This window comes from Scyliorhinus torazame, chromosome 9, assembly GCF_047496885.1.
Source record: "Scyliorhinus torazame isolate Kashiwa2021f chromosome 9, sScyTor2.1, whole genome shotgun sequence".
Taxonomy (NCBI): domain Eukaryota; kingdom Metazoa; phylum Chordata; class Chondrichthyes; order Carcharhiniformes; family Scyliorhinidae; genus Scyliorhinus; species Scyliorhinus torazame.
This window is the reverse complement of record NC_092715.1, coordinates 79,662,612-79,686,870: the sequence shown is the minus strand read 5'-3', so window position 1 is coordinate 79,686,870 and position 24,259 is coordinate 79,662,612. Positions and strand designations below refer to the sequence as shown.

Genomic DNA, 24,259 nt, shown 5'->3' with positions numbered 1-24,259 from the left:
ATTCTTAACATAACATAATTCCTGGTTCTATCTATGTCATTGGATCCCACATGAACCACGACAACTACACGGTAGTACAGTGGTTAGCACTGTTGCTTCACAGCACCAGGCTCTCAGGTTCAATTCCCAGCTTGGGTCACTGTCTGTGTGGAGTCTTCACGTTCTCCCTGTGTCTGCGTGGGTTTCCTCCGGGTGCTCCGGTTTCCTCCCACAAGTCTTGAAAGACCTGCTTGTTAGGTCATTTGGACATTGAATTATCCGCTGTGTACCCGAACAGCCGGAATGTGGCGACTTGGGGCGTTTCACAGTAACTTAACTGCAGTGTTAATGTAAACCTACTTGTGACAATAAAGATTATAACATAACTGCATCCTCCCCTCCCAGTCCCACTCCAGCTGTGAGGAGATGACCTTAACCTAGGCTAGCAACACTACTTGTTGCAATTGCAGAGAACAGTATCTGTCCCTAACCAACTGCCTCCTGCCACTACCATATTCCTCATCGCTCTTGCCTCTTGGCACCCTTCACCATGGTGAGTCAACTGATCCACTTAGTAGTCCTCCTCATCCACACAGGCAGAAAGTATCTCATACATGTTAGTTAAAGCCAGGGGCTGAGGCTCCTCCATCACTACATGCTGGCTCCCCATACCTGCCTGACACGCAGACACTCCCTCCTGGCCCGGACCATTGACCAACTCTCAAGTTGTGTCGCCTTCTCCTAGAATAAAGTGTATAGGAAACTTTCCCCTACCTTGATGCATCACAGTTTCTGCAACTCTGCCTCCAGCTCAGTGGCACGAAGCCGAAGCTCCTCAAGTTGATGATACTTACTGCAGATGTGTTTGCCCTGGATCACACTGGCATTCAGGAACTGCCACATTTTGAAGTTGCAGCATTACTGCCCTCCATCTTTTTTATCTGTTTGTTAACTAATTCATTTTTCCGACATTAATTTATAATTAATACATCCTACTGCTCCTAATAACCTTTACTACTGCAAGCTAGGAAACCTTAACATTACCAGTAAACCTTACAATTCTTAATAAATGAAAGATTTACCTTGTTCGCTGGGACCTTACACTTTGATTATTGCTCATACCTCTCTCTCACATGCTGTTTTAAAATGGAATCTCTCCTCTCAAGATGTTTTCAATCTCTCACTGCGCTAGCCTCTCGGGTTGTTTTCAATCTCCCACTGCTCTAGCTTCTCGGGTTGTTTTCAATCTCTTACTCCTTTGGCCCCTCGGGTTGTTTTCAGTCTTCTACTGCTCCAGCCTCTCGGGCTGATTTCAATCTCTCACTGCTCCAGCCTCTCGGGCTGATTTCAATCTCTCACTGCTCCAGCCTCTCGGGCTGATTTCAATCTCTCACTGCTCCAGCCTCTCGGGCTGATTTCAACTCTCACTCCTCCAGCCTCTCGGGCTGATTTTAATCTCTCACTGTTCCAGCCTCTCAGGCTGATTTCAATCTCTCACTGCTCCAGCCTCTCGGGCTGATTTCAATCTCTCACTGTTCCAGCCTCTCGGGCTGATTTCAACCTCTCACTCCTCCAGCCTCTCGGGCTGATTTTAATCTCTCACTGCTCCAGCTTCTCGGGCTGATTTTAATCTCCCAATGCTCCAGCCTCTCGGGTTGTTTTCAATCTTCCACTGCTCTAGCCTCTCGGACTGTTTTCAATCTCCCACTGATTTACCCTTTTGCAGTGTTTTCAATCTCCCGCTGCACTTGCCTCTCACACAGCTTTCAAAGTCACACTGCTCTCACTTCTCGCACTGATTTAAAATGGGCTTCTCACCTCTCGCACTGTTTTCAGACTTAATTAATATAAATTGTAAATAGTTGACGCCCCAGCATTGATCGCTGTGGCACTTCACTTGGCACATCTTAAGCTAACTGGCCTTGGTTCCCTGCTTTCTATCCTCCTCCTCCTTTCTCGAATAGGGGAGTTATATTCACTGTTTTTTGATCTGATGGGACCTCAATCTAGAGAGTTTTGGAAAATTAAAACCACCATAACTACTATTTCAGCAGCCAGTTCTTTTCAGACCCTAGGATGAAGTCCATCTGGATCTGGGGACTTGTTAACTTCTAGTTCTAATACGTTTCTTCCTGGCGATTGTAATTACTTTAGGTTCCTTCCTCCCTTTAACTCCTGATTCACACTTACTTCTGTGATGTTATTTCTACAGTGAAGACAGATACCAAATACCTGTTCACTTTGTCTGCCATTTCCTTATTTTCAATTAGTGATTTCCCAGACTAACTGGAGGGGCAATGGTCACTTTAGTTACTCTTTGCCTTTTTAGGCACCTACAGTAACTCTTACTGTTTTTATAATTCCACAGAGCTTTCACTCATACTCTAATTCTCCCTCCTTATTATTCTATCAGTCATTCCTTTTTATTCTGTCCAATCTTCTTATCTGTCAGCAATCTTTGCAGAATTGTACCCATTTTCTTTCAATTTGCTACTACCTTTAACTTTTTAAATGATTTCCTTTGATGTCTGCCACGGCATCTCTACTGACCTATTCCTTAAACTAATTTCCCATTCATTTTAGCTTGCTCTGTCTTCATGTCCTGATAATTATCTTTTAAGTTTAAAACGCAGGTATGAGATCCATTCTTCCCCCTCAAACTGAATGTGAAATTTAGTGGTATTATGATTACTGCTACTCAGTGAGGTGCCTTCACTATGAAGGTCATTGACTAATTCTGTCTCTTTGCACATTACCAGATCTAGTATATCATGCTCTCTGGTCGTTGTTAAAGCAGGCTGCTCTAAAAAACTGTCCCGAATACATCAATGAACATCTTTTCCAGGCTACCTTTGCCAATCTGATTTGTCCAATTTATATGTAGATTGAAATTACTCATGGCATTGTGGGTTGGATAGTTAGCTACAGGCTTTTATTATCAAGTGAGCATTAATGTCAGCTGTGCAATTGAAAAGGTTTAAGATTATTGATAATCTTGAATCTTTGTGAAGAACAGTGCAAAGCTGAACTGGAAAACAAATTGGCAGAAAGTGTCTCATTGGCACTAATTAGTAACTAAGCTGTGAAGTTAGGAAGTGAGTGAAATAAAATGCTATTCTGGTGCCGTAGGAGGTGCTTTGCTGACTTTGTGTTTTTGAATATTGTCAGGGTAATGCAGACAGAGCAGTTTATTGCTCCTGATTCTGGTATGAATGATTTGGGAGTACGTAATCCCACAGGCAAGAAGTAAATGTGTTCCATTCTCTACCTTGGGATGTACAAATCAAAACTAAATAGAACTGTGATAATTTCTTCAATTGTTGATTGCGGATGTTAGGTGAATACACCCTCTGTAAGCACATGCCAACAGGGGAGGTACCGGAGGATTGGAGAAATGCAAATATGGTTCCATTGTTTAAAAAGGGATCGAAGAAAATGCCAGACAATTATAGGCCAAGCTAGTCTTCCATCAGTGGTGGGCAAATTAGTAGAATCAATCCTAAGAGATAGGATTAACTGTCACATAGAAAGGCATGGACTAGTCAGGGATAGTCAGCATGGATTTGTTAAAGGAAGGTCTTGCCTCACAAATTTGATTGAATTCTTTGAGGAAGTGACAAGAAAGGTTGATAAAGATAGTGCAGTGGATGTGGTGTACATGGATTTTAGTAAGGCATTTGACAACGTACCAGATGGCAGATTGGTCAAGAAAGCAAAAGCCATGGGATACAGGGCAATATGGTAAACTGGATTAAAAAGTTGGCTTAGTAGCAGGAAACAAAGGGTTGATGGCTACCCTTTCAATTGGAAAGTTGTTTCAAGTGGTGTTCCATAGGGCTCAATATTGGTACCCTTACTGTTCGGATGTGAACGTGGGGGAGCGTGATTGGGAAATTTGCAGAGGACAGAAAGATTGGCTGAGTGTTAGTGTAGAGAATAGCTATAAATCTCCAAAATGATATAATTGGGTTGGAGGAGCAAGTGATAAAGTGGCAGATGAAATTTAACTCCGAGAAGTGTGAGGTCATACATTTAGAGAGGTCAAACAGTTTTAGGGAGTACACAAGAAATGGGAATATACTAAGAGGGGTAGATGAAATGAGAGATTGTGCCATACAAGAACGCAGGTCCCTAAAGGCAGCAGTTCAAATAGACAAGATTGTTAAGAAAGCATATGGAATGCTCTCCTTCATTGGCAGAGGTATAGAATATAAAAGTAAGAATATAATATTGAAATTGTAATAAACACTGGTGAGGCCACAACTGGTGTATTGTGTGCAGGTCTGGTCACCACATTACAGGAAGGAAGTAATTGCTCTAGAGGGAGTGCAGAGGAGGTTTACAAGAATGTTGCCAGGGCTAGAAAAGTGTAGCTATGCGGAGACATTGGATAGGTTGACTTAATTGAGGTGTCCAAAATTATGAGGGGAAGAGATAGAATGGACAGGATAAAATTGTTTCCCTCAATGAAGAATTCTAGAACTAGGGGGACATTGATTTGAGATGAGCGGCAGACGGTGTGGAGGGGACATGCAGACGGTAGTGGGAATTCACTACCCGAGTTGATGGCGGAGGCAGAGACCCTAAACACTTTTTTAAAAGTACCTTAAGTGCTGTAAACTACAGGACTATGGACCGGGTACAGGGAGGTGGGATCAGAAAGGGCAAGTAGTACTATTCGTTTTCAAAACTAAATGCACCAAAATTGATTTAAAATCATTTCTGCTTCTTTCAGTTCCATAAATATACAGAATGTTTATTTTCTATTTTAATTTTGTGTTTATCAAGCTGAGCAATGTCAATGTTGAAGAATGAAACACTTCTTTCTATTTCTGTGGGTTCCAATGTTTGCATCAAATACTCCCAGCTTGGTACAGTACATCCAAATGCAAAATAAACTCTTTACCTAATCTAATCAATTTGTCTTAATCCCAAACCTCAGCAGAATATTCTCAACTTCAGAAGTGTGACAGTTTTTAATCAGCTCAGCCAACCCATGGCTTCTCTACATGAGAGTGAGCCAGTTTGTGGGAAGTGTTGCACTGCTGGCCCATATGATCCATAAGAAAGAAGTTGAAACCATCTTCACGTGTCTAACATTTAATAGAGAGAGACTTTCATATTAACCAATGCAGTATTCAAGCCCAGAGGTAAATTAACAGATTGCTAGCTCATTTAACTACCATATTCCTTTGTATTCACACATTTCTGAAATCATTTCTCAAAGGTTCTGATAAAATACCATTGTTTCAATTTTACAGGGGAATTTCCATTTGCCAAATGTTTCATTTGTGGTGAAACGGGACATCTCTCAAGGTCTTGCCCAGATAACCCAAAGGGACTATATGCGGATGGTATGAATGTTTATTTTAAAACTGCTATTTATGTTACACTGCATCTGTTGTTCAGTTTACATTGTAAGAATGATGTTTTAATGTAAATTCTTGTTTTGTTGCATGCTTCAGTAATTGTTAAATGGAGGTTCGGACAAAGCAAATATTTTTAACCTTCCTCTCTCTCCATGAAATGGGCCATACTTTTAGAATGCATCCCCATGCTTATGCATGCTTCTTGCTCTATCATGTGGATATTCACTAACTCTTTATCAAGACTAGTAATTTCAATCAGTGTCTGCCTCAAGGGCCACTCAGGAATGCTGGAACACACTGCACCATAAAGAGAATTGGAGCATAACTGTGCCTTTAAAATCTGACACTGATTCCTGATTCCAAATGTGCCTCTCTGGACAGTTGCCAAGTAAATGTTAGGCACCCCCCCCCCCTCCCCCCCAACACAGAAAGAGAGAAGGACAAACGTTTTGATACTTACATTAAATTTAAGCTTGGAAACAGCACTGAATTCCAGCTCTGCCAAGGTGTCGATCCAGAAATATGCAAAGTAGACCTGTCCAGGGCCACTGGTCAAAGAGAAAACGCAACAAATGGCCTCCAGGATCATATTGTTCTACTTGTCAACTTGTTTATTTCATTTATAAATTGCATCATTAATCTCTATAAATTTCTGCCTGTAAACATTCAGAACTTTGAACTACACAATGTTTATACGTATCTTGTAATATTTTTTAAATGCATTTACTAGCAGAGATTTAATGTTCAACTTGAAATTTTTTTTTTGTTATAGACACATGCAGCATGCAACATTTCTTCTCAGAGCAGGCCTTGTGAAACTCTTAAAATGCAGTTTTATCTTGCAAATGGCATATAGGTATGCCATTAAGATGGCAAATTTAGATCACTGTTTCTGGAATGAGGGCTTCCTTTATAATTGATTCATTATGATGCATGTTACTGGTAGGTCATTCTGGATGCACAAACCTACTGATGGTTTGATCTGGCATTCCTGGCCTTTCTAGGCTGGTTTCCCATTCACCAGTTGGTATCGATGAAGTGTTGACAGAGTGTAAAACAATCAGCGCACTTATTAAAATCAGATTTCTCAATCGCTGCAGTGCCTGGCCAGTGACAACTCTCGAGAAAGCGGGAAATGTTATTTTAATATGTGAGTCGATTGTACTGTCCCCCGCTGCCTCTGTGCAACGACACAATTAGTGTCTGGCCGATGGGAGCCAAAAAAGGGGAGAATAAGAGATGGAGCCAGAAAGGGGAGAGCAGCTGGCAGAGAGAGAGAGAGGACTCACTGATTGTATAATCAATTTTCACACTTAACAGTAACTGCGACATTCTCAGTGAAAACAACAATCTGAGGCTCCACTGCAGTGCAGGAACTTAACAGCAAATAGACTGGCATTAACATTACAACTTCGTATTTATAACAGAGATCTCTCTCTTTCTGTAGATCTGACACAAAGCTACACATCTTCACAGCTGCTTTCTTATTATGCCCTCCTGCTTGTCATGACTTGACAATGTCAAGCAAAAATGGGACTTGAGGAAAATGTTGCCAAAATATTCAGTAAGGTGAACAAACAGAAAATAATGCCATAGCACTAGGATTTTACAGCACAGGAGGAAACTATTCAACCATCTGAGTAGACTGGGACGATACTCATTGGAATTTAGAAGAATGAGGTGAAATCTTCTAGATACATATAAAATTATGAAGGGAATAGATAAGATACCAGCAGGAAGGTTGTTTCCACTGGTGGGTGAAATTAGAACTGGGGGCATGGCCTCAAAATAAGGGGGAGCAGATTTAGGACTGAGTTGAGGAGGAAGTTCTTCACCCAAAGGGATATGAATCTGTGAAATTCCCTGCCCAGTGAAGTAGTTGAGGCTACCTCGTTGAATGTTTTTAACGCAAAGATAGATAGATTTTTGAACAGTCAAGGAATTACGGGTTATGGTGAGCAAGTAGGTCCACAAAAAGATCAGCCATGATCTTATTGAATGGTGGAGCAGGCTCGAGGGGCCAGATGGCCTACGCCTGCTCCTAGTTCTTATGTTCTTACCATTTTTGTGCCGACACTATCCACTTACTCCTGTTCCTCTGCTCAATCCATCAACAAATATTTACTCACTTTTTAAACTCTGATTGATTCTGCTTCCATCGGTGTGAATTGGCTATTAGCTGGGTGAGGCCGAAAAATCCCACCCTCTGTCTTTGGTCATTCCAATATTTAACTGGAACATATTTATGCTTACCAGTTTTGGATATCAGAAAAGCAGTATGACAAAACAGAGGCAGTAAAGGGATCATGAGAGGCGCTGGTGTGATTGATCTGGTGTTGTCAGAGTATATATGGAACCTGAAGTTTGATTTCTCGTAGTGTTGTGGAGGGGCAACATGTAGATGAGAAGCAGGAGTGAGCCAAGGATACATCTCCATCTCTTTACACCTCCGTCCCACACCAGGATGACCTGAGAGCTCTTCGCTACTTTCTCGAAAGGAGGCTTGGACAATTCCCATCCACCACCACTCTCCTCCACCTGGATGAACTCATTCTATCACTCAACAACTTCTCTTTTAACACATCCCAATTTCTCTAAATCAAAGGTGTAGCAATGGGTACCTGCAAGGATGCAACTGTGCTTGCCTTTTTATGGAGTATGTGGAACATTCCTTGTTCCGGGCCTACTCGGGTACCCTCCCACAACTCCTTTACCGGTACATTGATGACTATTTTGGTGCCACTTCATGCTCTCGTCCGGACCTAGAAAAATGCATCAACTTCTCTTCCAGTTTCCACCCCTTCATCACTTTCACCTGGTCCATCTCAGACACTTTCCTTCCCTTCCTTGATCTTTCTGTCTCCATTTCCAGCAATAGATTATCTACTAATATCCACTACAAGCCCACCGACTCCCACAACTATCAGGCCTACAGCTCTTCGCACCCTACACCCTGTAAGGACTCCATCCCTTTCTCTCAGCTCCTTAGCCTCCGTCGCATTTGCTCCGATGATGACACTTTCCAAAATGGTGTTTTGAAAATGTGTTCCTTCTTCCTCAACCGTGATTTCCCACCTACAGTTGTTGATAGGGCCCTCAACAGTGTGCGGTCCATCCCCCGCACCACTACCCTCGACCCCTCCCCGCATTCCCAGAACAAGGATAGAGCCCCCCTCATTCTCACATTTCACCCCGCCAGCCTCTCTCTGTATGCAAAGCATAATCCTCTGGCATTTTCGCCAACTCCAATGTGATGTCACCACCAAACACCTCTTCCCTTCATTCCTCTGAGACCGTTCCCTCCAAGATAATCTAGTGCACTCCTCCACCATACCCAACACCACTCCCATCACCCATTGCACCTTCCCATGCAATCGCAGAACGTGTAACACCCGCCCAAAACACTCATTCCAGGTTTAGCAGCGTTTCACTTGCACCTCTTTCAATCTGGACTATTGCGTTCGCTGCTCCCAATGTGGTCTCTATATCAGAGATACCAAATGCAGACTGGGCGATCGGTTTGTTGAGCACCTTCAGTCTGTGCGCATTCAGGACCCTGACCTTCCTGTTGCTTGCCATTTTAACACAAGACCCTGCTCCCATGCCCACATGTCTGTCCTTGGCCTGCTGCAACGTTCCAGTGAAGCTCAATGCAAACTGGAGGAACAACATCTCATCTTCCGGTTAGGCACGCTACAGCCTTCTGGTCTCAACATCGAATTCAACAACTTCAGATGATCAACTCTACCCCACCTCAACCCATTTGTTTTCATCCCATTTCATTTTAACTGTCTTTTACCATTTCTTTCTTTCTTTATATATATTTAACCCCCTCCCCCATCTTATCCACCTTTCCTTACCCTTTCTCCCCTTTTCTTCCCCCTTCCTCTCCCCCCACATCTACATCTGTCGCACCTTCTGATGTTAGTTTCTCTGCTGTTTGGCCTTTCACACCTTTTGTTCTCACTGGGGACTGCCATTAGCATTCTTTCCCTGTGGTTTCTGTGGCTATTAGCACCCTGTTCCCCTGGGTTTCTGTGGCTATGACTCATCTTTCATTCTCACTCCACAGTATAAATATTTCCCACTTTCTCTGTCTTATAGCTTTGACAAAGGGTCATCTGGAGTCAAAACGTTAGCTCTTTTCTCTCCCTACAGATGCTGACAGACCTGAGATATTCCAACATTTTCTCTTTGGTTTCAGATTCCAGCATCCACAGTAATTTGCTTTTATTTGAGCCAAGGATAGATTCTTGGGGACTCCAATTGTTTTGGTGTAGGAGTGGGAAGAGAAGTCTTTGTAGGTGATTCTCTGACTAGGATGGAGTTGATAGGAATGGAATCATGTGAAGGTAATCCCACCCAGTTGGAAGGTGGAAAGGAAAGCTTTAGAGGAAACTTGCTGTCATCAAATGTATCAAAGGCAGTCAACAGGTTGGAAAATACCTTTTTGTCGGGTGCTCTTTCCAAGAGGCGGTGCAGACCCGATGGGCCGAATGGCCGCCTCCTGCACTGTAAATTCTATGATAATCTGTGAAGATGAGGAGGAATAGTTTACCATGGCCACAGTCACATTGCTTGTCATTTATGCCTTTGAGAAAGACAATTTCAGTGCGGTGCAGAGATAGAAATTAGACTGAAGGGATTCAAACATGGAACTGCTGGAAGGAGAGGAAGGGACTTGGAAACCAACGACATGTACAAGTAATTTGGTGAGGAAAGGCTGGTTAGATATGGGGTGATGGTTGCAAGGATAGAGCTTGCCCCTTGATCAGGTACCCTGTGGCCCATGGAGGGATCACCAAGACATGGGCATCCACACTGGATCCCCCACCCTGCCCTTGTGAGTGACAACTCCCTCACCAGGGCCTACCTGATTAGTCCCAGCGATCCCCAACTCCACTTCGCTGAGCTCTGAGTTTGCATCTTGAGGTCCAATAAAGTTCAAAATACTTTAAAACAATCCTTCATTCCCACTTCATGCATTTTTGTAAGTTACATGCAGCAATATTAATTATTTTAAAGTGCTGTAATTCTCTTAGGTAAAACTTCAGAGAGGTGAAGCCCTGCATCTCCTATTACTAAATACTTAGAAAAGGTTATGTCAGTTTCTACTACCACATGTATTATAAAAAGATATCATGTATATAAATGCCACTACTTTTATATGAATGCTTAACATGTAGAATTATATATATTATATATATATATATATGTATATATATATATATATAAATACAGGATGGGAAATGGGCATCGCTAGATGGGCCAAAATTTGTTGCCTTTCCCTAATTGCCCTGCTAGGCCATTTTGGTGGGCATCTAAGAGTCAACCACATTGCTGTGGGTCAGGAGTCATATGTAGGTCAAACCAGGAAAGGATGGCAGATTTCTTTTGCTAAAGGGCCAGATGGGTTTTTACCACAATCGACAATGGTTTCAGGTCATTAGACTTTTATTTCCAAATTTTCACCATCTGCCATGGTAGGATTTGAACCTGGGTCCCCAGAGCATTATCCTGGGTCTCTGGATTACTAGTCCAGTGACATTACCACTACGCCATCAAGTCCCCCCAGATTTGACACCCTCAGCTCATTCGACATGCAAGGTTAAACAGAATTTCCTGTTCTGACGATATCAACTTGTGCCTTTACACCAGTGTGTCTTCTGATTTAAAGTTACATAGTTCAAACATTTTATCTGCTTTGTTTTCCAGTAAGTCATCTAAAATTATAAAATTACAGAAATGAGTACAGTCTCTATTTACAGATCTCTTTGTTGCCAGCGGTAAAGGGATGGGGTAGGGCAGATGAGATAAGGGGGAGGGATAAAGGGAAAGGTTTAATGGAAATAAGAGAAAATAATCTCAAATTAGGAGGATCGTATTTTGTTTATTTTGTTATTGATTGATTGTTTGTTTGTATACATGTTATGTATACCCTTATTTAAATAAAAATATATATTGTTAAGAGGCAGTTGATGGCCATAATGTTAAAGTTGACGAGATGGTGACATGGCAATTTTATATACTTCTGCTGTATTTGACATTCCTTATTTTTCCCACAGTTTCAAAGAAATTGTTTCAAAGGGGCTCTATTTTTTGAGCTTTTCATCGTTATGTAAATCTGCCCATACAATTCTAAGATTGACTACTTGTTGGTGAACTGGAATGAACACTTTTTAAAAAGAGTCTGCCTAAGGGACTCAGTCATTCCACATAATCAGATTAGGTACTTCGTGATTGGGCACTGATTTGCATTGATCCATACGATCCATTCCACTGCCCCTTATGGACTCAACAATGGAAGATTACTGCTTATTTCAGAATAAGCAGGAAGTAATTTTGTAACCGGAGTGCTTTTCTGTTTAGTCACATGGTGCTATACTATGAATTGGCAGGTTCATGTTTTTCTCTTTATCGATGCAGTTTCACTATAAGTGGATTTGAATAGGTCAGATTTTAGAATGTAAATTCCATTCTGTTTTATGTATGGTTCAAAGGAGCTTGCCAAGGCTGCACAAAGAAAACCCTGATTGATCTGTGTTGAATAGATAAGATACCTGATTTGAACAATCCAGATATTTGAGCTGTGATAAATCATCCTTTAATGCAAATGCTTCATTTCCTTTATCAACTTTACCTCCTCACTATAAAGTTCATCTTTCTTGCTTGTAGACAGGGTTGAGACCAATGCTCAAATAAAAAGCATTCATGGTTTATAATTTTAAAATAACATATATCTTGAAAATTGTGTTGAGTTTATTACTGCAAAAAGAAATAGGAATCGAGGTCAACACAATAAACAATGGCATCAGTGGGTTTTACTCAAAACTTGATGACAGGAATAAATAAGCTTCAAGTAGAGATATATAGATATCATAGGACAAATAACCTCACACTCTGCTTCAAACTTTTTTGTGCTCTAATTAAGTACCTTTTTCTCCAATTATCTTTGCCTCTTCCCAAGATGTTGACAATTTCTGGGATATAGTTCTTTGGGGTCTGCAGCACCCCTCCAGTACTGGAGCCAAGGGTTATTCTTCATGTGTGCACCTAGACAGGTGAACCAGTGAATGCATTGGACTGGAAAAGACGATTGTGGTCTCTTTGGCTAATGCCAAAGTTCTGAAAAGGAAGTACAGCTGTCATTTTTCTGGATTGTTTGGCCGTTATTCCTCAAAGATTTGTGAGAAGAGATATTTTTAAATGGTGCATTTTAAAGCATTGTGTATTCTCAGAATTTTTTTTCCAAAAGGTCCAGGCAGTAGCTGGGTAAGATGCTAATGCACAAGTTTTGATCATGTTTCCCCATGGACTGGATAATGGAAGTGTGTTAGCCTACCTTGGTAATCAATATTTGACTCTCGTGTTCTGTTGGAAAGTCGCTGGTCCGGGGCAAAAAGTGGGCCTTCCCCTTTCTGGCTGTGAACAGCAAAGATAAACCACAAAAGATAGACATCAACAGTGAGGCTTTTTGAAACAGTAATGCTACAATAGCAGCCGTGTTTGTTAAACAGAAAGCAGCAAAGATTTTTGCTGAAGCAGAGGTTAAAATGCTGGAGAATAATTAGAAACTATTTTGTTTTAGTTGAGTAAAATCACACACCAATGTGCAATAATGTTGAGTGTCCTTTGTTTATATTATTATGTGGAGACAAGTCTGTATTGACTGAATTAATTAAGTCCTTCTTTACCACTTCTCCATTAATATGCTCCTTAAAATCTATTTCTTTCATTAAGCTTTTGGTCACCTATCCTAACACATATTAGTGGGTAGCACAGCGATTAGCACAGTTGCTTCACAGCTCCAGGGTCCCTGTCTGTGTGGAGTCTGCACGTTCTCCCTGCGTCTGCATGGGTTTCCTCCGGGTGCTCTGATTTCCTCCCACAGTCCAAAGATGTGCAGTTTAGGTGGATTGACCATGCTAAATTGCCCTGAGTGTCCAACAAGTTTAGATGGGGTTACGGGGATAGAGTGCAGACATGGGCTTAAGTAGGGTGCTCTTTCCAAGGGCCAGTGCAGACTCGATAGGCCGAATGGCCTCCTCCTGCATTGTAAATTGTATGTATGTATTATCTTTGATATTTAAGGATTTTTAACACCAGCTCTGCATGTTCACTTTATTGTGAAATACAATAGTTTGCATTCTCTTCCTTGTTCTGCCTTTGGAGACATTGAAACATGCGTAAAATATAATATCCAGTTCGAAACATCTCAAACTTTGAAGTTCATTGTTCAGTCTTCTCTTACCCAATTTCCTCTGTTGAAATGAGCACCGATTTTTCTAGTCTCTACTCTTAGCCAAAGCTTTTCCATATCCTGATTTTTTTTTAACTGCCTTGTCTTATTTGATCCCTTTCAACCTTCCCACTACCTCTTTATCTGTGCATCTAAAGTTTATTTTCCCTTCCAAGTAGCCTACTATCTTGTTTCACCTCTGTGCCCGATATATTAGTTAAGGTCCTCCACTGTGAACCGCCATCCCGTCCTCGTGATACTGACATGGTCGTCAAAGAACCAGAGCCCCATCTGATTGATTTTCCATTTCTCCGTCTCCAACCCAGAAACCCTGTAACCAGTTAGAACTATTGTAAGTATGATCAGCTTACCTGGCATAGATCAAGGATCAAATCTGGGATCTTCCAAGTAAATAAAGCTCAGCAGCGCATGACACATTAAACTATGGTTGCGATGCTGTTAAACTATGAATGTAGATTGGATTGGATTTGTTTATTGTCACGTGTACCAAGATACAATGAAAAGTATTTTTCTGTGAGCAGCTCAACAGATCATTAAGTACATGAAAAGAAGAGGAAATAAAAGAAAATACATAATAAGGCAACACAAGGTACACAATGTAACTAGATAACACCGGCATCGGGTGAAACATACAGGGGTGTAGTGTTAATGAGGTCCGTCAATAAGAGGGTCGTGCAGGAGTCTGGTGAAGGTGGGGAAGAAGCTGTTTTTGAGTCTGTTCTTGCGTGTTCTCAGACTTCTGTATCTCCTGCCCGATGGAAGAAGTTGGAAGAGTGAGTAAGACGGGTGGAAGGGGTCTTTGATTAGTTAAATCTAGCTTTAAGTCTGTGGTGCCAGAAATTATAGTTAGGACTATAGTAATACCAATCAGTGCTTTGCTTTGACATTGTAACAGTTTATCGATACTTCAGTATGAAATATAATTTGAACCAATAAAGAATGAAGCAAGAAAGATGTGCAGAAAGAACAATAGCAGGGGAGGCAATGGAATAGTTGTATTGTTGCTCACCCAGCAATCTACAGATTCAGGATAATGCACTGGGGACCCAGGTTTAAATCATGGCAGGTGGTGGAATTCAAATTCAATAAAAATCAATGAATACAATAAAAGACTAATGACCACAAAACGGTTGTCGTAAAAACCCATCTGGTTCACTAATGTCCTTCAGGAAAGGGAATCTGCCGCCATCACCTGGATGTGATTCCAGACCCACACAGATGTGGCCCAGAAAGCCACTCAGTTATATCAAAACTTTATGAAGTTTATAAAAAGGAATGAAACCAGAGGGACCACCTGGCATCAATCCAGGCACCAGAAATGATAGGGGCACACCCTGCCCTGTCGATCCTGCAAAGTCTTCCTTATGTGCCAGAATTGGGAGAGCTGTCTCACAGACTAGTCAAGCACAGTCTGACATATTCATATTAACAGAATCGTACCTTACAGACAATGTCCCAGGCACCATCATCACCATCCCTGGATACGTCCTGTCCCACTTGCAGGACCGTCCAGCAGAGGTATATAGTGGGTTGGGGGGGGGCGGGAGGGTTGCCTTTGGAGTCCTCTACATTGACTTTGAACCCCATGACGTCTTATGACATCAGGTAAAACGTGCAAGGAGACCTTCTGCAACTTACCCTGGCCGCCCCCTCCACCCCACTGATTAGCATATACCTAGCACAAAGGAAGATGACTGTGGTGGTTGGAGATCAATCATCTCTGTCCCAGGACATCACTGCAGTGTTCCTCGGGGTAGTGTCCTAGGCCCAACCATTTTCAGCTACTCCACCAATTACCTTCCTCCCATCATACAGTCAGAAGTGGGATTGTTCACTGATTGTCCACAGTGTTCAGCACCATTCATGACTCAGATAATGAAGCAGCCCATGCCCAAATAGGGATATATTTTCTGATAGGCCACTAAAATTGGTGCCACAAAATGGTTTGACTTGACAAATTGAAGGGGAATTATGGTGTGACCTAGTTTTTCATCCCACTTCCACCTTTCCCAGATTTATTTGGCAGAAAAGCATAATTGATGACTTTTAAAATCTACAATTTTTATCGATTGAAATAATAGTGTTATAATTTTGCAATTCTGCTCTGGTTCTCTAAATTACAAATATGCAAAATTAAAATGTGTAGTTGTTAATCTATGTAAAACATATTCATATTTTGAAAATTCAAAAGCTATCCAGCTACCCTTGAGAATTCCTTTATTAAATGGTGCTGTTTTACAGGTCGCTGTTGCAAGCTGTGTGGCTCAGTGGAACACTTTCAGAAGGACTGCCCGGACCATCAGAACATGAGTAAGTATGACACTGCATGAATTACATTTGGTGTTTAGAAATTCTGTGGCCTAGAAAATCTACAAGAGCGTAAGCCCAATGTATAAATTGTGAAGCAGAAGCAAAATATTTTGGAGGCTGGAAATTGAAATAAAACGAGAAAATGCTGGAAATACTCAGCAGGCCAAGAGGCATCCATGTCAAGAGAAACAGAGGCAACGTTTCAGATTGTATTTTTCCCAATTCTGATGAAAGATCATCCACCTAAAACATTAACTCTGTTATTCTCTACGATGCATCCGACCTACTGAATGTTTCTATTTTATTCTGAATTTTTGATAGATTCTGGAGAACTGACCAACTATAATTGTTAAATTACAGCACCAAGACACAATTTCTTTAAATGTATGATTGTACATATAGTTTTCTGTTTAGTACCTGACTATGTATAACATTCTTGAGCCATTAGTTACTGTTGTGAATAGAATAAATGTCCACTTTGAAAAGAGGGGAAAGAATGAAAGTGGCATTGATGTCTTCAACTTGGAACCCAAAACAGTTATAGTCAGATAATGTAAAGTAATTCTATTTTTATACTTTGTATAAGTATGGTCGCCGTACACTCTCAGTATTTGATAACCCCACGGTAGGGCCAACTCGCCAAGAATGAGTGTAATGGATAAAGCTCCTCATTTCCTCTCAGAATGTACATCAGAAATTGAGGCCAGAGGAGCAAATGATTTTCTGACCATTTAAATAGGGGTTCTGTGAATAGTGTTTTCCTAAATTTCCAATGTAGCTTCTAGGTGGGTGAGGTTTCCCTGCAAAGAGCACATGTCAGAAAATTACCCTTGTAGCCTAGCTCATGAAGGTAATTGTAGTTGTTTCATACATTCTTATTTCTACATATTATGCACAATGAAGAAGATGTATCTTTTCAGAGTATTATCACAAGTTGTTTTATAGATATTAGTGTAAGGCTTGAGTGAATGAGCTTCAGTGTCATTTAGGTTTGGGGCAACAGATAATTTGCCCTGGAAAGCTAAAAATGGCCCACAAAATGTCAAAAGGCAAGGATGAAAAATTCACAATATCCAGCAAAAGGTTGGCTCCATACAGATCTCCCACTTAACTTTTTAAAGTGAAACAAAGTCACCATAGACCCAGATGATCATAGGCTGCTTTCCCCTTTGATAGGGAGAGCTGACTGGTGGTGATTTAATCTGAAGATTACACCTCCGGTGAGGGGCAAGGTTGAGAAGGCGGGCCTTCATGAATATCCTCGGCCAGTACTGGGATTGAACCCGCACTGTTGGCCTCGGTCTGCATCACAAACCAGCTGTCCAGCCAACTGAGCTAAACGGGCCAGACTTCACTAAACCGGACTTAACTGTTTACAATATATATGAACGACTCGGATGAAGGGGCCAAAGACATTGTTACTAAATTTGCTGATAGGAAAGGAAGTTGCAAAGAGGAAAGAAGGAGGCTACAAATGGATATAAATAGGGTATGTGAGTGGACAGATGTCAGGAAAATGGAGTATAATGTGAGGAAATGTGAAATTGCCCATTTTGGCAGAAAGAATAAAAAAGAAGCATATTTTCTAATTGGTGAGAAATTGCAGAGGAATCTGGCTGTTCTACTACCTGAATCGCAATAGTTAGTGCGCAAGTACAGTGGGGCAAAGCGTGAAAATGAACTGGGTTCTGGCCTTGGACACGGGGATCCTCCTCTCCCCACCTCAGCCCAGATCCCTGGCCACGCCTCACCTACCCTCCCCACCCGAATACCATCAAAAATCCACCCAGTCCTGGAATCCCAGGACCTAAACTCTAGAAATTGCTTGCAGTCACAGTGCAAGATGGGCTGCTTTGTACTGGATGGTGTCAAGCTTCTTGAGTGTTTTTGGAGCTGTACTCATTCAGGCAAGTGGAAACTATTCCATCACACTCCTGACCCGTGTCTTGTAGATTGTGGACAGGCTTTGGGGAGGTGAATTGCTCACTGCAGCCTCTGATCTGCTCTTGTAGCCACAGTATTTGAATGGATTATCCACTTAAGTTTCTGGTCAATCGTGCATCACAGTCTTTTTGTTTAGTATCTTACAAGCAGTTTGCACAATTTTTGTGAACCACTTGAATTATTCATGAGGAATTTAAGATTTAATTATATACATATATTACATATATAATGACTGGCTTCTAAAGTGGTTTAAACTCAGCTGAGGGTCAGGGTCGTGCACTGTTGGATCAGCCTGCTTCATCCAGTATTAATTATTCTAACAACATTGTAGATACAAACACGTATAGAACCCAGGAACAAGAGTATGAGAAAGATTCTATTCTGCAAAAATATTAGCTGTTCTACACAGCACTGCAGTGATAGCACAAGTAGCGCTGCATTATAAACACAAACAGAAAATGCTGGAAATATTCACCAGCTCAAGCAGCATCAGTGAAAGGAAAACAGAGTTAATGTTCAACTGTATGATCTTTGATCGGAACTTTGCTTCCAGTATCGGCAGTATTTTGTTTTTGTAAGGTTGCATTGTTTCACTTACTTTTATTTGTGGGTATGAAGTCTCTCTCTTTCCCCCTTAGTCTCCTCTAGCTGCCCGTTGATTGGTGTCAAAAAGACAAGAAAGCAATGCCTCTTTGCCTCTATTAATTGTTTAGATATCTGTGCTGAGAAGTGCGAGAGACGGTCTGGAGGAAAACCTCATGTTTTCCCAACTGGAATTCCCTCTGGGCTTTTCCACATCAACATGGATGGAATTGTAAGGTGCAACACGAAGGATTGAGCTAGCATCCCAACATTTGGTATCCTAATGTATTAGAACTCCAAGTCCCAATGCTCAGTGCTGTGGTTATTTTGGATAATTGCTGCAATGGCATTAAAATAAGTCTTATTGACGGACCCCGTAGGAGATGAACAGACAGGATTATCTAAAGAATTCCAATTGCATTATGTTATATAAGTAATTAAATTATTTAACAATGACTATATAAGTGATAAATTTATTAAAATAATGATCATGACGTTCATACAAAAAGGTTAGTAGGCAATATATCTCAGGTGGTTTCAGTTCTAAAGTGTTATGATGTAAATCGGGCTGGTTTAGCACAGGGCTAAATCGCTGGCTTTTAAAGCAGACCAAGGCAGGCCAGCAGCATGGTTCAATTCCCGTACTAGCCTCCCTGGACAGGCGCCGGAATGTGGCGACTAGGGGCTTTTCACAGTAACTTCATTTGAAGCCTACTTGTGACAATAAGCGATTTTCATTTCATTTCATTTTTTCATCATACCCTACCAGGGCAGACTAAAATATTTTATTCCAGTAAACTTTAAAAAACTTGCATTTCCACCATTCTCTATTCCGAATACCGTAGATCCTGCACAAAGGATTGTACTGAATCCGTATACTTTATTCTGTAAACTACCCCTTGTTAACACACACAATGTCTTCCTCTTAGGCAGCCCCTCGGGATCAAGGATGGCTTGCTTCCATTCGTTACTTTCTGCAATCATTTAAATATTTGACTTTTCTTTTAATTGATGCAGTCTATTGTGTTTTAAACTCTGCTGTTTCTCAATCTTTAGGAAATTGCGGTTTAACTGTTGGCCGATGGACAAAAGGAATGAGTGCTGATTACGAAGAAATCCCAGTGACTTCCAATACTCATAAAGCAAAACAGAGAGTTCCTAAGATTGTCAATTTTTAAACAGACCGTTGAAATTAGAATTTCATTGATCTGCCTGTAGGGGCGTCCAGCAAGTCATCCGACAAAAGAATATTTTTTTAAATTAAAAAATCTGGATGTTATGTTTGAATGGGAAGCATGCGAAAAGTCTATTTAATGCCAGCAGATGGAGCTATTGTGTGCCAAATCCTGGTTGAATACAACTTTAAAACTGTGTTATTGTACCGAATTCAAATAAATGGTTCTATGAGGTTGCACTGGGATTACATTTAGTCCATATCATTTAGTGTAAAGTTTCAAATAGAAAATTGAACATTGTGCTTTACAACAATGACAATGTGCATTTATATAGTGGCTTTAATGTTGGAAAATGTGCTTCTTAGGAGAATTGGACAAAAATTGGCACCAAGCCAATTGCTTGGTCAAAATTTTAAGGAGGGCTTTAAAAGGAGATGGAGAAGTGGGGGGGGGGGGGGTGAATTCCAGAGCCCAAATGTCTAAAGACATGGCAGCCAACAGCGGGACGTAAGAGTATAGTGGATGCATGGGAAGCAAGAGTTGGAGAATCACAGTTTTCGGAGTGATGTAGGCCTGGAGGAGATTGTATTCTCTTTCCAATTTATATAGGGAAGGAGCAAAGAGGTTGTTCCATGTTTAAATTTGGCTTCACTCTCCTCCACATTATATGTGTTTATTTTTTTAAGATCAGATTAAAATCAGTAATATCATACAGAGTAGCCCCAACAGCAGGCACCATGGCCCATCAAACACAGTAGTATATGAAAGAAAAGTTTCATATTTGTAGTCATTGTTGTAAGGAACAGCATAATATTTGCAAAACAGTGAGGCAGCACATGCAGCAATGCTGTACATGAACAGATAATCTGTTTAAGTGATGCTGGTCGAGTGATATAGACTGGGCAACGTGCCAGAAGTACCTCTGATGTTCTTCAAGTAGTGCCATGGGGTCTTTTATTTCCATCCAAGAGGACAGGCAGTGCCCTTGTTTAACATCTCATTGGAAAGCTGGAATCTCCAACAGTACATCACTCGCTCAGTGCTACACTGAAGTGTCGGCCTGCAATATGGGCCAAATTCCCTGGAGAGCTATGACTGGCCAAGGCTAACAGCAACAATGACAGATTTAGCAGTGCTCAGCTAGTTACTATATAAATACCTGAGACTTGCAGATCAGAATGATCGCAGGTTTGCTCTTCACAAATGAATGATTGCAGCAACAATAGGACCCTATGAAAAGGTACCCCAGCCTGGGGACAATGTATTCACAAGATCAGGGAAGCAGTTTGCAAGATCAGGGAAGCAGGGGGATAAAAAGAGACCAATCCACCAAATCATCAAGACATGACTGTTGGTAGCAATCTAGATTGCGAGGCAACTCTTGGGGTTTGTTAGTACAAATTTGATATTAATTTGCTGTAATCAACACTTTATCATCAGTCTCAATTCCTTTCTCTTTAATTGTATTTACTTTTCACAAATCCAACCTGGTCAATTACCTCACCAGCCAATTTTGAATCAGTCTCCTCAGTCAGATGGTGGCAGGAGTTACCAACAGTGTTTTTCAAGCAGCACCTACTCACCAATAACCAGATTACTGATGCTCATTTTGAATTTCACCTTGACCGATCTCGCTCCATCCCAGCCATAAGGAGCACCAAGACTTCTTGAGCAGATGTAAACGGAGGGGAAAGGCTGTTAGGAGCGATGATTGATAGCATAATTAACATGCTGCATTTGGATTTACTGAAAGTTAAATGTATTTGGATATTAAGATTGCACATAGAAAGATTCAGACTGGAAAATGTGAGCGTGACTTTTTGCAGTTGCAGTGACGGCATTCAATGATAGCAACATCTGGTGACTGCACATGCTTATTTCCTGAAGTTGCTGTTAGTGTTTCCCTGCTCCTCCCGAGGTTTGCTCTTGGGAGACTTATCGTGTGGGTGTTCCGCTATACAAACGAACCAACACGGTTGTTGATGGTACAACTCTGTTTTATTATTCCTGATAACATCTAGTGTATACTTCTGGCTGTGGTTTGTACTTTACCAGTTAACCTGTGGACCCAGCCCTAGCACTATCTTAGTGAGGCACTCAGCACATGGTGTATGTCTGAGTGGCACGCTGTGAGCTCTTTGCTCTGAGCTATCTCCTGCTGGAATGAGCGGGAACTGTGGTGTTCCCTGTTTTATATTGCGTGTGCTCTCACTGGTGATTGGCTGTGATGTTGCGTGTGTGTTGATTGGTCCATCAGTGTGTGTGTGTGTTTGCACCATGATATGTTTATATGAATATCATGACATCCCCCCTTTTCACAAGAATATGTGCCTATATGGTAATAAATATTGGTGTGTACTGAGTGCAGCTGAATATGTGTGTGCAATATCTACAACCTGTATATGAGGCTAAACTATATACATAGGAAGGTGTCAGGTGCAACATAGCAACGAGGTTATACGATAAACAAAACTAGTGCAATCATCAAACATCGAAAGAGAACTGGAACGACAAAAAGAGAAACACATTAACATTTTTGTATAACAATTCAGTGAGTCCAATGTGCAAACAGGCTCATAGGTCCAGCCTAGTAGGTGGGTGACAAATTCGGGTTGACCGCCTCAAGGGTGGGCCAGGATCCACCGGCTGAGGAATGGGCCTGGCCACGGGCGAAAGAGGAATAGGCATAGTGGCTGGAAGCTCCATGAAGTCGACATCAGGGGCAACAGGAGGGCGTGGCACCGGTGCATGATCATGTAGCGAGCGCGGAAGCAGCCGAAGGGCCCGGCGAATGGAGCCATCAGGCATGCGAACCAGGAACGAGCGGGGAGCCACACGGCGGAGAACTTCGGCAGTTGCCGACCAGCCACCCTCTGGTAGGTATGCGGACGTTGTCTCCACGCACCAGGGCAGGAAGATCAGTTGCCCGAGTGTCATGTGCCACCTTCTGCTGAGCACGCTGCTGTCGCATCCTTTGCGGTACTGGAGCTTGGTCGGGTTTAGGAACATGAATGGACGGTACAGTGGTCCTGAGGGCACGACCCATCAACAGCTGGGCTGGTGAGAGGCCTGTGGACAGTGGGGCTAAACAGAAATCAGTTCCGGCATCAGCAACCTTGCAGAGGAGCCACTTCACGATATGGACGCCCTTTTCCGTCTTGCCATTTGACTGGGGATGCAGAGGGCTGGACGTCCCGTGTGTGAAGCCATACGAAGCGGCAAAAGAAGACCATTCTTGGCTCGCAAAACAGGGCCCACTGTCCGACATGACGGTAAGCGGAATGCCATGGCAAGCGAAGGTTTCCTTGCATGCTCTGATTGCAGCTGATGATGTCAAATCGTGCAGGCGTATGACCTCCGGATAATTTGAAAAATAGTCAATTATGATGACGTAGTCCCTGCCGAGTGCATGAAAAAGGACCACACCCACCTTCGCCCAGGGGGATGTCACCAACTCATGGGGCTGAAACGTCTCAGGGGGTTGCGCCGGCTGAAACCTTTGGCAGGTGGGGCAGTTGAGCACCATGTTGGCGATGTCGTCGCTGATGCCCGGCCAGTACACAGCTTCTCGGGCCCTCCGCCTGCACTTCTCAACCCCAAGATGGCCTTCGTGTAATTGTTCGAGGACCAGCCTGCGCATGCTGTGTGGAATCACAATCAGGTCCAACATTAGGAGGGCACCGTCAATGACTGCCAAGAATTGTAGAATTGTGGGCACTGTCCTTTGAGCCACCCTTCCGTCATGTGGTACATCACACGTTGTAGAAGGGGGTCAGCCGTCTCCCGGCGAATACGGGCCAGACTGGCATCATTAACTGGCAGAGTGGCTGATGTGAAGGCCACATGCGCTTCGACCTGACAGACGAACCCCCCCCGATTCGGGCGGTGTGCTCACTGCTCTGGACAGGGCATCCGCGACGATGAGGTCCTTACCAGGGGTGTAGACCAGTTGGAAGTCGTACCTCCGGAGCTTGAGCAGAATGCGCTGGAGGCGAGGGGTCATCTCATTAAGGTCCTTTTGTATGATGCCGACCAGGGGGCGGTGGTCGGTTTCCACGGTGAACTGAGGGAGACCATACACATAGTTGTTGCATTTATCTATGCCGGTTAACAAACCTAGGCACTCCTTCTCAATCTGCGCATAGCGCTGTTCTGTGGGGGTCATGGCCCACGAGGCATAGGCGACCGGGGCCCATGATGCATTGTCGTCCCGTTGCAGGAGTACCGCCCCAATGCCGGACTGACCGGCATCAGTCGAGATCTTTGTATCTCGAGTAGTGTCGAAGAACGCCAATACCGGGGCTGTGGTGAGCTTGATCTTGAGCTCCTCCCATTCCTTCTGGTGTGCGGGCAGCCACTGGAACTCCGTAGTCTTCTTCACTAGTATGGAAGAATGTATGGAGGCTGAATGGCCCGCACGTCCCTGCGAGGCTGGCGGAATTGGGGAGCGTTGGCAGGTTGAGCTGCTTGACAGCAGGCAGCGTAGTGGCACATCTTGCCACAGCGGAGGCATTGTCGATTTTTCGCTGGGCATTGCCGCTTTAAATGTGCCGATCCACAGTTGCCGCACGTCGTGACGTCATGGCGTTCGTTGCGCCACCGCGCATGCGCAGTTCGGTCCTGCATAGAGCGCGCCTGCG

The 24,259-nt window shown here is 42.6% G+C and overlaps 1 protein-coding gene across 3 annotated transcripts in view; it reads left to right on the top strand.

Moving 5' to 3' along the window:
* Positions 1-19,864, top strand: part of zcchc9 (zinc finger, CCHC domain containing 9) — a 39,802-nt gene extending 19,938 nt beyond the window's left edge. For all 3 annotated transcript variants that reach the window (XM_072516209.1, XM_072516210.1, XM_072516211.1), the window contains 3 exons: positions 5,241-5,333; positions 15,850-15,918; positions 19,501-19,864. In XM_072516209.1, the coding sequence (XP_072372310.1) occupies positions 5,241-5,333; positions 15,850-15,918; positions 19,501-19,622 (284 nt within the window). In that variant the 3' untranslated portion in view covers positions 19,623-19,864. The remainder of the gene's footprint in view (positions 1-5,240; positions 5,334-15,849; positions 15,919-19,500) is intronic.
* The last annotated feature ends 4,395 nt before the right edge of the window (positions 19,865-24,259 follow it).